Raw genomic sequence first — 15,222 nt, forward strand, 5'->3', positions numbered from 1 at the left:
GGCGCCCCAATGTTTTTCTGTTTTTACAAAAACTCAGTAATTAGTTTCAAATTACCCAGTAGGATATTAACTATATCTCTTCTGATATTTCTTTAAAGGCATTTCTTTACTTATTTCTTGATGACTGTATTTTGTTAATTTTACTTTTCTTGTTAGCACATGTATATATGAAAAATATGCTTTGTTCCATTTGTCTCATGAAGGATTAAAAAATGTTTGTGGTCCCTTGTGTTTCAGGAAGCAAGAGGCTACTATGAGCAGACTGGGGTTGGTCCACTGCCTGTTATTCTGTTCAACGGAATGCCCTTTGAAAAGGAACAGTTAGATCCCGATGAATTAGAAACCATCACAATGCATAAAATCCTGGAGACCACAACCTTCTTCCAAAGAGCAGTGTACTTGGTGAGTAGTATTTCAAGAGTGATTTTGAAGGAGAATGGTTTGCTTATGTTTTTGTAGGCTTTGTAGGAAGCAATAATATTCTTTAAGTATTACTGTTTTTTAGACACCACTTGTAATTGGCTTGCAGATTCTCAGCAAGTTGTGCTAATAATGAAAATATTCGTAAGAATTTCTGTGCATTGTATTTGAAATAGCTTAGTTTATTGTCAAGATTAAATGTTTAAATGTTTATTTAAAAAATTCTAAAGGATTTAGCATTTGTAAGAGACATTTCTACTTACAAGGAATTTTGACTTAGGGAAGACTCTAATATTTTATACAAATATTTCATATATATATATATATATATATATATATATATATATATATATATAGTTACTGTTGAGACATAATTCACATGCTGTAAAACTCAGCCTTTTAAAGTGGACAGTTCAGTGTATTTAGTGTATACACAAAGTTTATGCAAGTATAACTTCTGTCTAAAGTTAGAACATTATCATCTCCCCTAAAATTCAACGCCCTGTAGCATTCACTCTGCATTTACTTCTACCCTAGATCCTGGGACTACAAATCTATATTCTTTATCTATGGATTTGCCTATTTAGGACACTTAATATACAATATGTGGTCTTATGTATCTGATTTCTTTCACTTAGTGTAATGTTTTCAAGGTTATTCTTGTAGGAGCATGTGTCAGTACTTCATTTCTTTCTTCTTCTTCTTCTTTTTTTTTTTTGGTAAAGATTTTATTTATTTATTTAACAGAGAGAGAGAGAGAGATCACAAGTAGGCAGAGAGACAGGCAGAGAGAGAGAGGGCGAACCAGGTTCCTTGCTGAGCAGAGAGCCTGATGTGGGGCTTGATCCCAGGACCACTGGGATCATGACCTGAGCTGAAGGCTGAGGCTTAACCCACTGAGCCACCCAGGCACCCCAGTACTTCATTTCTTTTAATGGCCAAATAATAGTTCCTTGAATGGATATACCACATTTTTAAAATCCATTCATCAGTTGATGCAAATTTAGGTTTCTACTTTGTGGCTGCTATGAGTAATGCTGCTATAAACAATCATGTACAAGTTTTTGTGCAGACATGTGTTCTCCTTTGTCTTGTGTGTATACCTAGGAAGGATACTCTTGCCTGTTCAATAATTCTATTTTTAACAGGCTGTTTTCCAAAGTGGCTGTACCATTATACATTGCTACTTGTAACGTATGCAGGTTCTACTTTCTCCACGTTCTAGCCAACACTTGATATTGTCTATCTCTTTGATTATAACCTAGGTATGAAGTAGTATCTCATTGTGGTTTTGACCTGCATTACTCAAACATGAATAATGTTGAGCATTGTTTCCTGTGCTTATTGACCATTTATATCTGTTTTTGAGAATTGTCTATTAAAATTATTTGCCTGTGTTTAATTGGGTTACTTGTTTGGTTATTGTGAGTTCTCCTACGTATTCTGGGTACTAATCCCTTATTTGTAGGATTTGTCAGTATTTTTCTGACTTCATGGTTTGTCTTTTTTACTTTCTTGGTGGTCAGTCTTTTAAAGGACAGATGCTTTATATTTTGATTAAGTCCAATTTACTTTTTTTCTTTTGTTGCTTGTGGTATTTGTACCATATGTACAAAATTATTGTTTAATTCTAGGTTATGAAGGATTATACCTATGTTTTCTTCTGAGCATTTTATAGTTTTTTCTCTTTAACATTTAGTTCTTTGATGTATTTTCAGTTAGTTTTTGTATATCATGTATGGTAGGAGTCCACATTTTTTTTCTCATACCAGTTTGGCATGCCACTGAATGTCTTTTGTGATATTCAGTTGTCCCAGTACTATTTATTGAAAAGAATGCTCTTCTCCCATTAAAGCATCATGACACGCCTGTAAAAAATAAGTTGACCATTAATGTATAGGTTTATTTTTGGACTGCCCGTTGTTTTCCTTTTGCCTATATATTTATTCTTATGTACATACCTCACAGTCTTGATTACTATTGTTATTGTGTGAGTTTTCCGACTTTGGATTTTTCTTTTTCTTTTTTCTTTTTTTAAAGATTGTGTGGCTGATCTTTGTCCCCTTCATTTTCATATGAATTTTAAGATTAGTTTGTCAGTATCTGCAAAAAAGGGCAACTGGGTTTCAGTAGAAATTGCACTCAATCTATAGATTAATTTGGGGAGTATTGATATCTTAGCAATATTGAATTTTCTAACCCATGAAACCAGTATCTGTTTCCATTTATTTAGGTCTTGTTATTCTTTTAGTGATGTTTTATAGTTTCCTGTGAAGGAGTCTTACACTTCTTTCATTAAATTTATTTGTTAGTATTTTGTTCTTTTTGATGCTAAGGAAATAATGGAATTATTTCCTTAATTTAATTTTTGGATAGTTCATTAATAGTGAATAGAAATACAGTTGATTTTTGTATATTGATCTTATATGCTGCAACTTGTTGAACTTGTTTTATTCTAAAGCTTTTTAAAAAAAATTCTATATAGAAAATATTGTCATCTTACAGATGACAAAAGCATGTCATCTATAATGAGAGATCGTTTTGATTCTTCCTTTTCAATCTGGATGTCTTTATCTCTTTTTTATTTTTTCTTTTCTTGTCTCATTGCCTGTCTAGAACTTCCTAGTACCATGCTGAATAGAAGTAATGTGAATAAACACCCTTGTTTTGTTTCAATCTTAGGGGGAAAAACTTTAGTCTTTCACCTATAAGTATATTAGCTACAGGGTTTTTGCAGATTCCTTTGTTAGTTTATGGAAGTTTTCTTCTATTTACTGAATTTTTTTTTTATCATTAACATGTTGGATTTTGTCAAATTCTCTTTCTGTGTCTGTAGAGATGATCATGTGTTTTTTTTTTCCTTTATTTGTTAATATTATGTGATTTTTTATGTAATGTTTATATAACTTATTTTTTATATCAACTTAATTTCACTAGTATACCAAATCTTTGCTCTTATATAGCTCTATCTGTTCCCCTTGTTATGTTGTTAAGGTCCTACAAATTGTAGTTTTCTATATTACATGCCCATCAGCACCAGTTTATAAGTGTTGCCTTTTATAGTTGTCTCATAAGTGAAATAGAAAAAGAGTTATAAACAAAAAATATATTAAGACCCCTTTTATATTTACCTATATAGTTACCTTTACTTGTGCTCTTAATTTTTTTGTGGGGATTCAAGTTAGTGTCTTGTGTCCTTTCATTTTAATCTGAGGAAATCTTCTTAGTGTTTATTTTGGGTTGGATCTGCCAGTGAAAAATTCTCTCTATTTTTGTTTTTCTGGGAATGTGTTCATTTACCCTTCACTTTTGAGTGATGGTATGCTTGGATATGGAATTCTTGGTTGATTATCTTTTCCTTTTAGCCCTTTGAATAGGTCATTCCATTGCCATTTGATCTCTATGGGATCTCTTGAGAAACCAGCTGTTAATCTTATTGCGGATCCAGTCTGTGTTAGGAATCTCTTCTTGTTCCTGTTTTCAAGGTCCTTTATTTGTATTTTATTTTGGACATTTCATTAATTTGATTAGTTGTGGAACTATGAGTTTTTCTACATAGAGTACATTACATTTCTTAAATATCAAAATTTGGAGCTTTCCTTCCAATCACTTTTTTCTATAAGTCCTTCTGCCTATAATGACTTCTGATACCAAACTACTCAGAGTTAGGCCAAATGTGGCAGTTTACAGACACAATTTACTACAAGGTTGCCCTCATTTCAGACACTAGCCACAAGTTTGGGGGTCCCCAGATCACCCTCACTTAGCATGAACTGGCTAAAAATGCAGGGGCACTTAACACTCCTCAGTGTTGGTAATTCGGTAGAATAGCTTACAGAGTTCCGGATAGTGCTATGTTTATAATTATTGTTATGATAATAAAATAATGCAAATGTGAACCAGCCAAAGAGTGAGGTGCATAGGGCAAGGTTTGGGAAGGTTCCAAATATAAAGATTCTGTTATCTCCTCCCCGTGAAGTAAGGATACATTCATTGGCCTTCCTGATTACTAGTATGTGATGGCACATGGGGTATTGCCAACCAAGGAAGCTCAGCCAAGTTTTGGTGTCCAGAATTTTTACTGGGGCTTCATATATAGCCATGATTGATAGAATCATTCACTATGTGATTGAATTCAGTCTGTAGCCCCTCTTCCTGTTTCCAGAGATTAGATCAATACTGTGCTGCTCAAAACCAACCCTCTAACCATGTGGTTGGTCTTTCTGGCTTGGACAGCCTTCTTTGAGTTGCCTCATTAACATAAACTGTCTAAAGGCCCACCCTGAGTCCCCTAATTAGTATAAACTTTATCAGATGTGATCTGATAAATGGGGCCCACCATGAATAACAAAGCTGCTTCCCCTATCTCTCAGGAAACTCCAGGATTAAGAGATTACCTTCATGAGGATGCTAGCCAAATTCTTTATTATATTGTTTCTCTTTCTTTCCTCTCCTTCTGGGTAGGTGCATATATTTATACTCTGTAGTATCCCCAAATTCTCTTTCTGTTCCTTAGATTAGATAACCTCAGTTGACATATCTTTAAGTTCACTGTTTTTTTTTGTTTGTTTGTTTGTTTGTTTTGATTTGTTTTTTTTTTTTGCTGCTAATAGCAGTAAATTAGCTATTTACTAGTTAACTTAATACTAGCTAGTATTAGCTAATAGCTAAAATCTGCTATGAGTCCTCCTAGCGAATATTTAATTTCAGTTATTGTATTTTTAACTGCTTTTTCTATTTGTTTCCTTTCCATAATTTCTTTCTCTTTACAGTGTATGTGGTGATACCTAAGTCTCAAAGTTTCCTTTAGTTTGCCAGGCAGGGTTTCCTTTTAGCGTTTTGAATATATTTAAAAGAGCTGATTTAAAGTCTTTGTGGAGTAAGTCCACTGCTTGGGCTATTTTAAGAATGATATTAGTTAAGTGTTCTTTTCCTTAGTATGGGCCATACATTTTTTTTTTTTTTTGATGTTTGTAAAATTTTTGTTGATGACTGAACATTTGGCTAATATAATGTGAGACTTGTAGAAATTAGAGTCTTAGCCCTACCAGGGTTTGTTGTAGTGGTTGTTTGTTTAGTGACTTTCCAGTGCTAATTCTTTAAAGTCTGTATTCTTTGTCCTGTGTAGCCTCTTAAGTCTCTGCTTGTTAGCTTATTGGTCATCTAATGAATAAACAGAGATTTTGTTAAATGTTTGAATCCAAAAAAGTCTCCCATTTTTTCTTAAGAATGTTTATGTACATTTTGGGGCATGCCTTCAGCACTCACCTGGCAATTTACAGTTTTGCCATAGCCTTCAGTTCTTACTTGAACAGAGTGTCAGGTTAGTCAGAAACGAGAGCATTTAGGACCTTCTAAGATTTTTTTGGGCGTGCACCCAAACCTGGGGACTGTGTATGTGGCTTTTGAGGTTCTGAGGCATATGTGAGAGCTTTTCAAAACCCCTTATGGAGGGGCACCTGGGTGGCTCAGTGGGTTAAAGCCTCTGCCTTTGGCTCAGGTCGTGATCCCAGGACCCTGGGATGCAGTCCTACATCAGACTCTCTGCTCAGCGGGGAGCCTGCCTCCTCCTCTCTCTCTGCCTGCCTCTCTGCCTACTTGTGATCTCTGTCTGTCAAATAAATAAATTAAAAAAAAAAATTAAAAAACAAACAAACAAACAAAAAACCCCTTATGGACATTTCATTCCCTAGCTTTTTCTTTTATGCTTTTGCCACTTCATGTTAGCCCAACTATTATCCCACTTTAGGCAACTAGGACATTAAACAATTGCTCCTGATTCTTTTTGACAGAAATACCCAGGAAAAAGCTGTTGTCACTGAGTATGGTCTAATTCAGTTCAACTAGAGAAGGCACCTGATAATATTCCTAGTCTACTGATTTTTACATTTATTTCAGAGCTGTTGGTTTTCAAGACTCCTGTATAGCTGGGGAGAGGTAGATAGTAATAGGGCAAGTTAAAGTGTCACAAAAATTATTTTTCCTACCAAGGTTTTTGTTTTGTTTTGTTTTGTTTTTTTGAATAAAAGTCATTTGGAATTTTGTAAGCCTTTGGTTAATTTCCAGAGTTTGAAAAAATTTGATGATTTTTTCCTACTGTCCTTGGTGTGTTTTTTTGTTTGTTTCTTTTTTTGAGGAGAGGCTTTTCAGAGATCTTAACTCAATCATTTCTGCTGAATGTCACTCTCAACTACAGTATTTTTATTGTAGTAAAATATATAAAACAAAATTTTACCACTGTAACCATTTTAAGTTATGCATAGAGACATTAAGTATATACAGTGTTGTGCAACTTTTACTGCTATCTCTAGAATATTTTTTATCATCCCACACAGCAACTGTTTACCCACTAAACAGTAACATTTCATTGTTGGCTCTCATCAGCCGCTGGTAACCACTCTTGGGCTTTTGTGCTTATGAGTTTACTTATTCTAGATGGCATTGTACTTTGTCATTTTTGTGTCTTGCTTGTTTTAAGTTTCATATGTGTTGGAGCATGTATCAGAATTCCCTTCCTATTAAAATTGAATTAAATGTATATACCACATTTTATTTATCCATTGATATGTTGGATATTTGGGTTGTTTCTATCCTTTGGTTATTGTGAATAATGCTGCTGTGAACATTGGTGTACAAATATCTGTTCAAGCCTTTGCTTTCAGTTCTTTTGGATATATACCTGGTGGAATTGCTGGATTGTATGGTAATTCTGTCTTTAACATTTTGAGGAACTACCAGATTTTTTTTAAAAGCAGCCATACCTTTTTACATTCTTAGCACCAAATATTTAAAAATTTCATTTCTCCATATCCTCATTAATAGTTGTTTAGTTTCTATTATTTTGATGATGACCATTCTAGTTGGTGTGAAATGGTATCCCATTGTGTGTGTGTGTTTTTTTTAATTAACATATAGTGTGTTATTTGTTTCAGGAGTACAGGTCTCTGATTCATCAGTCTTATATAATACCCAGTGCTCATTACAACACATGACCTCTCCAATGTCAAGCATCCAGTTACCCCCTCGCCCCTACACCCTCTTCTCCAGCAACCCTTAGTTTGTTTCCTATGATTAAGAATCTCTAATGGTTTGTCTCCCTCTCTGGTTTCCTCTTGTTTCATTTTTTTCCTCTCTTCCCCTATGATCCTCTGCCTTGTTTCTTAAATTCCACATATCAGTGAGATCATGTGATAATTGTCTTTCTCTAATTGACTTATTTCGCTTAGCATAATACCCTCTAGTTCCATCCATATCATTGCAAAAGGCAAGATTTCATTTTTGATGGCTATATAATATTCCATTGCACATATAACTACCATGTCTTCTGTATACATTCTGGTTTTTATTTGCATTTCCCTGAGGACTAAAGAGACTGAGCATCTTTTCATGTAATTATTGGCCATTTGTTTATCTTTGGAGAAATGTCTTTTTAAGTCCTTTACTCCTTTTTGAATTAGGCTCTTTTTTGTTATTGAAGTATAGAGTTCCTTATGAATTTTGGATATTTATACCTTATCACACATGATTTGGAAATATTTTTTCCCATTCTGTTGGTTGTCTTTCACTTTTTTGTTAGCGTCCTTTGATGCACAGAACTTTCGAATTTTGACGAAGTCCAGATTCTCTGTGTTTTCTTTTATTGACTCTGATTTTGGTGTCCTATCTGAGAAATTGTCATCAAATCCAGTGTCATGAAGATTTTCCCCAGTGTTTTCTTTGAAGAATTTTATAGTTGTAGCTCTTATATTTATGTCTTTGATCTATTTTGAGTAAAGTTTTGTGTGTGGCGTGAGTCTATAAGGGTTGCACTTCATTCTTTTGCATGATATCAAGTTTTCTGAGCACCACTTGTTGAAAAGACCCCCCATTTTTTTTAAAAAGCTACTTTTCATGCTGATTGTTAATACATTTATACAAAAACAAAACATAACAAAACAACCAAAAAACAAAACCCCAAAACAGAAAATGTGTTGGCTAAATATTGCCAGCTCCCTCATGAATAAGGTAGTTTTGTTAAGGAATTTGTTCTTCATGAAGCTACTGGAATAAAATGTGGAAACAATTTTTATTTGAATGAGTGTAGCTTATTTTCCAAAGTTAAGAATAGTCTAGAAGAAATGATAATTATTTTCTTTGTTCAAGTGATATTAATGAAAAGATGAAAGATAATTAAAACATTTTGGTTTTCCAGCATCCATTTAAAGCATTTCTTTTTCAACATTGTTGGGTATAAAAATTCAGCAGAGTTTTTCTGTTTTTCAGATATCTGTTGTTTAAAAGAATTATCATTTTCAAATATTCCCCCTTTGAAAGCTAGTTTTCCTCTGTTTCTACTTATATTGCCAGTGAGAAATTTGGTTTGGTTTAGCTAAAGAAAGCTTTATTTGAAATATTATGACAAAAGTTATCTGTGCTCCTATATATATTTAAAAATACTAAAATACTAAATACTAAAAATACTAAAAATACTAAAATACTAAAATAAAAAAATACTAAACTGGGAGAATATTAAAGTGTCTAGAGTAAAACTGAAAGTTCTTCCTTTCATAAGGACCCCTAGAGAAATAGCTCTTTGTGCCCCCATTGTATATAGAAATATATATTTACATATGTATTTTTTTAGCTTACCTTTCTAATTGAATGTATCTTTGTGTTTCTGAACATGTAACTCGTCAGTACTTTTAGATTGCTGCATAGTTTTTTCTTTTTATTTAAGAGAGAGAGCACAAACAGGGGGAGAAGAAGAGGGAGAGGGAGAAACAGAAGCAGACTTTTGATTGGGCAAGAGCCAGACTTAGGGCTCAATGCCAGGATCTTGGGATCATGACCCCAGTTGAAGGCAGTTGCTTAACCAACTGAGCCACCCAGGTGCCCCTAGTTTTTAAAGAATGAACAATCATTTATTTTATCTCCTAATGTTGGACATTGCTTATAGAATTTCACTGTTATAAATAGTGTCATAATGAATAGTCTTATATGTATATCTTCGTGCTTTTTCTTTTTGAGAAATACCAATTATTGGAAGTATTTTGTCAAAGGGTAATGTACATTTAAACTTTTGAACTAGAGTCACTGTAAAAAGGTATGATATGCAGATGATGTGAAATTCAAATGTGTATAGAAGCATAAATGAAGAGAAACTTTCACCCATTCAGTCCTGTTCCCCTGCTACTCATCTTCTTTTTCTAGAAACAACCACTGTGTGTGTGTGTGTGTGTGTGTGTGTGTGTGTGTGTGTGTGTGTGTTTGTGTTTGTGTATAGATGGGCTGCATTAAAAGGTATGTACATTTAAAATTTTGGTAGATGTTGCCAAATTGCCCTCTCTGAGCTAGTTAGGCTTCTAAGTGGAATCAATTCAGATTTATAAAGTTGTATACATGGATGTATATCTATACTAAGTCAGCTAGTAACTTGTAGTCTTTCGAGTTGTATGATTGGTTCATATGCTCATTATTAGTTTATAGTTTGAGAATTTGCATACGAGTTCCCTATCTCCGGGGCTAAATAGCCACAGAAGATGCCTAATTGGAGTTTTTTAGACTTGACGGTGTATATTTGATTTACATCTATCTCTCCCTTGAAAGTTGCTGTAAAAAAGGGTTTTATATGAAATATTTTGAGTGTGAAGAATTTGCAAATTTCCATAGCCATTTACACTTGGTTTTGAGATTGCCTTCATGAAGTACAAGTATTTCTATATATCTGAGAGGTATGAAAGGGAAGAAAAAATGAGAAAGGATTTCTTCTCCCTGAAATATAATTTTGACTCTGGAAATGCCTGAGATTGAAAAAAGCTTAGGGTGATTTTTGTTTCTTAAGATGTATTTATTTATTTGAAAGAGAGAGTATGTAGGAGGGGAGGGAACAGAGGAAGAGAGAGTCTTAAGCAGACTCAGTGCTGAGCATGTAGCCTGATGCAGGGCTAGATCTCACTACCCTGAGATCATGAGTTGAGCTAAAACCAAGAGTCAGATGCTCAACCGACTGTGACACCCAGATGCCCTTGGAATGATTTTTATTATAAAATACATTAAGTGCTTGAGAGAAGGCATTTGGCTTTTTCCTTTAAAGAGAGGCTAACTATGAGCAGCTCTCAGGATGGATATTTGGTTATGGTAATTCTTACCTAATTTGTAGAGCTTGCTTATTTCTGGGAAAGCACAGTAGTGTGTGGAGAGACCACGTAAACTTGGCTTTGCATTTTATACTCAAATCTCCTTACCTTGTAACTTTGAGTAAGTTACGTAACTTTGAGTAAGTTATGTAACCTTTCTGTACCTCAGCTTTCATCTTTAAAACAGATGTCAACATTTGTCTCAAGTTGTTTAAAGAGTTAAATATATGTACATAACATGTCAAGCTGTGCTTGGCAATGATAGGGACCTATAACATGGTGTTGGGTCCCCCCAAAATTGGGTACCCCAATAATGGGTCCGTGATTAAAGGAGCGAGACTGATACAAAGCGAAGGTCAAGCAAAGCTTTATTTCGAGCCAAGCATCAGCAATCAGACCAATCGTCAAACAGACCGGTTGGGCCCCCCCCTACAGAGAGGACGACCCCTCCTTGCTTTCCAGACTAACTTTTAAAGAGCAAAGGCCATGTGGTTGGGCCTGGCCACACACAGGTGGCCAATGAGATTGTAACACACACAGGAAACTCCACAGAGATGCTAGGTGACCAATTGAATTACAATTGACCCTAGTGGACATTTGAAACAGCCTATCACCTAGTTAAGAATTGGAGCCCAAAAGGTGCCCAAAGGGCAGGCCCATACTCCTTGGTAGCTAGGAGACCGTATGCACCCCCACTGAATACCTCCACCTGGCCTGACCCACCCTTGTATTTGGACTTTGTTACCTCGGACTGGTTTCCCAGACTTGCTTTTAAGTAAGTTCCCCTGGGGTGGGGGCAAGGTCAATTTAAGTTTTTTAACAAAATGGCAGTTCAACCGGGGTGGGGCTGCTCTGGCTGAATAGGCCCTTACAATGGAAACATCTGTTTTTAAGTGTTAATCAATACATAAGAAGCTATTGATTGTAAAGTTAATGACTTTTTAGTTCCTAATAAATTATTATTGTTCTTATTTGTTTAACTCTCATCCCACCCCCACCCTGTTAATTTTTTTTCTTGTAGGGTGAACTGTCCCATGATCAGGACGTGGTAGAATATATCATGAATCAGCCAAATGTTGTTCCACGAATCAATTCTAGGATTTTGACATCTGAGCGAGAATATCTGGATTTAACAGCAACCAGTAAGGAGCATTTCAGGAATAACTTTGGGCTTTCTTTCATTTGTGTTTCAGAATCTCTACATCTATTGGATTGCAGTGTTTAGAAGATAACTCAAGATTGTGACCCAGTCTTGTTTTAATTTATTTCACCTTTAGTTCTTAACATGAGCCTCTAAATTCACAAAAGTTTTCTCCAAAAAGAGAGAAATTCTTCTTGTGTAAATCCTTGTAAACGTTGAAAAATATCCATTGTCTTTTTTTTTTTAAGAGAGGGAAGTTGGGAGGGGTGGAGGGACTCTTAAGCAGGCTCCACATCCGGGGCAGGACCTCTCACAACCTTGAGATCATGACCTGAACTGAAATAGGACATTTAACTGATTGAGCCACCCAGGGACCCCTCCATTGTCTTATTTATTTATTTATTTATTTATTTATTATTTTTATTTATTTGACAGACAGAGATCACAAGTAGGCAGAGAGACAGGCAGAGAGAGAGAGAGAGGAGGAAGCAGGCTCCCTGCTGAGCAGAGAGCCCTATGTGGGGCTCGATCCCAGGACCCTGGGATCATGTGCTGAGCCGAAGACAGAGGCTTTAACCCACTGAGCCACCCAGGTGCCCCCCTCCATTGTCTTTTAAGTGCCACCTGTTTAGGCCTTAGGTGTTGAGACTAAATCTGTATTGTTGACTTTCTTACAGTCATAAAGCTGTTAAGCAGTGGTCTTTTCTTCATCCTTGTTTTGGAATCAGCTAGCAGTGATAATGAACAAACACCTTAGGTGGCTTTACTCTGAGAGGCTAGGAATGCCTATCTAAATTTAAACCTTCATTGAGATAAAGTGTACAGGCCAATAAACTCAGTCTTTTGAAGTCTTACGCATTTTATTTTTTATTTTTTATTTTTTTTTTAAAGATTTTATATACTTATTTGACAGAGCGGTCACAAGTAGGCAGAGAGGCAGGCAGATGGAGAGGGGGAAGCAGGCTCCCTGCTGAGCAGAGAGCCTGATGCGGGGTTCAATCCTAGGACCCTGAGAACATGACCTGAGCCGAAGACAGAGGCTTAACCCACTGAGCCACCCAGGCGCCCCGAAGCCTTACACATTTTAAAGTGCACAGTTTTTAGTGTATTCTCAAAGTTGTCTAATTATCACTGTTTATCCCCCCAAAAAGAAACTGGGTACCCATGGTAGCCACTCTCCATTTCCCCTTTTCCTATGCCTTCCACAACTACTGATTTAGTTTCTATTTCTAAGGGAGTTTTCTTTTGGGTATTTTGTATAACTAGGAGTTTTCTGTGACTGGCTTCTTTTACTGAGAGTAATATTTTTAAGTTTTATCCATGTTGTAACATATCACAGTACTTTTTTGCCTTTTTATGGCTGATTAATATTTTCTTGTATGAATAGTCCACACTAGGTTTACCTAATCCTCAGTTGTTGGATGTTTACGTTGTTTTCACAAGAATACCTTTTCAGGGGTAGTTGTTTGAAGCTCAGATGCAATTTCTTCCATATGCCTTTCCTTGCTGCTCTGAAGTCCATTTCAGCAAATAGCTGGAAATAAGGTGGTCACTTGCAGAAGGCCTACTGGGTGAGAAAAGATAAAGTAAGAGCCAAGGGCATTTGCTGTTGTGGTGGGGTGTGATGCACACACAGCTCTAGGTGTGGTTGTTACTTTATGGCACCTGTCTCTAATCTACTTGGAACTGAATTCATGTTCTTTTAGGCAGAGGAAGATGTATATCTCTGACTATATTTGAAAAAGGAAGTAGTCAGAAAGTGACATAACTGTTTCTTCATAGTTAGGTTTTAGTTTTTTACTAGTAGTTTTAATAGAGCAAGTCAAGCAGTATTAGGAGTTTTTGTCCTAAGTTTATGTTGTTTCCATCATTTTATTTTCTTTTAAATTTTATTTAGTTTATTTATTTATTTGACATAGAGAGAGCATAAGCAGGTAGAGTGGCGGGCAGAGGGAGAGGGATAAGCAGACTCCCCACTGAGCAGGGAGCCCAACATGGGGCTGGATCCCAGGACCCTGGGATCATGACCTGAGCTGAAGGCAGACACTTAACCGACTGAGCCACCCAGGTGCCCCCATCATTTTAAATTAAACTGTGAAGAGTTCTCTTCAGAGTATTCATGAATAAGCACAATAGTTCTGTGTTTTTGGATATCTTTCTCCACTGAATGTTGAAGTGATCACCTGTGAAATGATGCTTGTTCACAGTGGCAAAAATGCAGTTTGCCTGAGCAGGTGGCATCCTTCTCACTCAGGGGTCATAGTTCCATTGTACTGGCAATGCTCTTGGCCTTCATTGTCCTGGGACCTTCTTGAAAGAATACTGTTTTAAGGCTTTAATACTCTTGGTGCTTTCTCCCCTCCTCTACATGATGTCATGAGCTGTGTCTCTCTTACTTACCATTTCTTTCCTTTTACTGGAATATGGACTGAAAAGATAGTAGGTCCTTGGTATGGTCTGTTGAGTGAAAGGATAGATGGGTGAGTGGGTGGGCAGACATAGAGGGAGGGTTGGGTAAACCATCTATGCTTGGAGGATGGTGATAGAAGTGTGGCATTTGTGTTGGAGTACAATAATGCATAAGATTGGGGAGATTCTTGGAGATAGAGGGGTTCTGATAGAGGATGGAGACCATTTTATAGGTAGGAAGAAATTATGGGATTTCTAGTGAAAGTAACTCAAGGGGAAATGAATGATAAGAGCATTGCCTGAGGGCACTAATTGTTCAATAAAACTGAAACAATAGATTTTATAGATCCATTTTTATAAATCCCATATTATGGACCAATCAGATATTCAGTTGAATATTAACATTACATTGAATTCAGGCATGTTAATTATAAATCTATTCAAATTTTCTCTTCCAGATAGCTTTTTTGTGGATGACTATGCTAGATTTACTGTTTTGGATTCCCAAGGCAAGACTGCTGCTATAGCCAATAGTATGAACTATCTGACCAAGAAAGGTAATCCATTTTAGGTTTATCTTGGATTCAACATTTTCTTTTCTTTTTTTTTTTTTTTTTTTTTTTTTTAGTATTTGTAGAAATAATTCAGTCCTCCATGTCTGCTAGAAAGAGATTTCATCATTTCTTTTATTAGTTATTTCTTAAATGATTTGAACCTCAAAAATACCTGTTTAAAATTCACTTCTTTATGAAGTGGAGTTTTTGAAACTCCAAAAAGTGGAGTTTTTGAAAATTCAAATGTTGTTTTTATAGATATATATTAGATATTAAGGTGAAATGAAAAATTTTTTCTTGATTCAAAATGTGAAAACGTTTATGATGTAAACATAGGTTAATGGATTGAAAATTGGTTTGACTTTCCTCTTCAGTGACAACATTGAGTTAATTTTTTTAGGGTTTATAACATAAACTTGGTTCTAGGAATCCTTGTGCACATTTTAAAACCGATTTTTATGGAGTCAGTTATTTAGGCTAATATTGTGTGAAATAATATCAGGCAGATATCACTACATTTAATGGCAGACAGATGCTTTCCCCCTCTGGTCACACTTACTTATCCTTTCAAAGCACTGACTGT

At 35.6% G+C, this 15,222-nt stretch overlaps 1 protein-coding gene across 2 annotated transcripts in view; it reads left to right on the forward strand.

Moving 5' to 3' along the window:
• UGGT1 (UDP-glucose glycoprotein glucosyltransferase 1) overlaps positions 1-15,222 on the forward strand; it is a 121,755-nt gene that overhangs the window by 60,827 nt on the left and 45,706 nt on the right. For both annotated transcript variants that reach the window (XM_047722755.1, XM_047722756.1), the window contains exons 18-20: positions 238-402; positions 11,557-11,677; positions 14,544-14,642. In XM_047722755.1, the coding sequence (XP_047578711.1) occupies positions 238-402; positions 11,557-11,677; positions 14,544-14,642 (385 nt within the window). The remainder of the gene's footprint in view (positions 1-237; positions 403-11,556; positions 11,678-14,543; positions 14,643-15,222) is intronic.

This window comes from Lutra lutra, chromosome 3 (assembly GCF_902655055.1).
Source record: "Lutra lutra chromosome 3, mLutLut1.2, whole genome shotgun sequence".
Taxonomy (NCBI): Eukaryota; Metazoa; Chordata; class Mammalia; order Carnivora; family Mustelidae; genus Lutra; species Lutra lutra.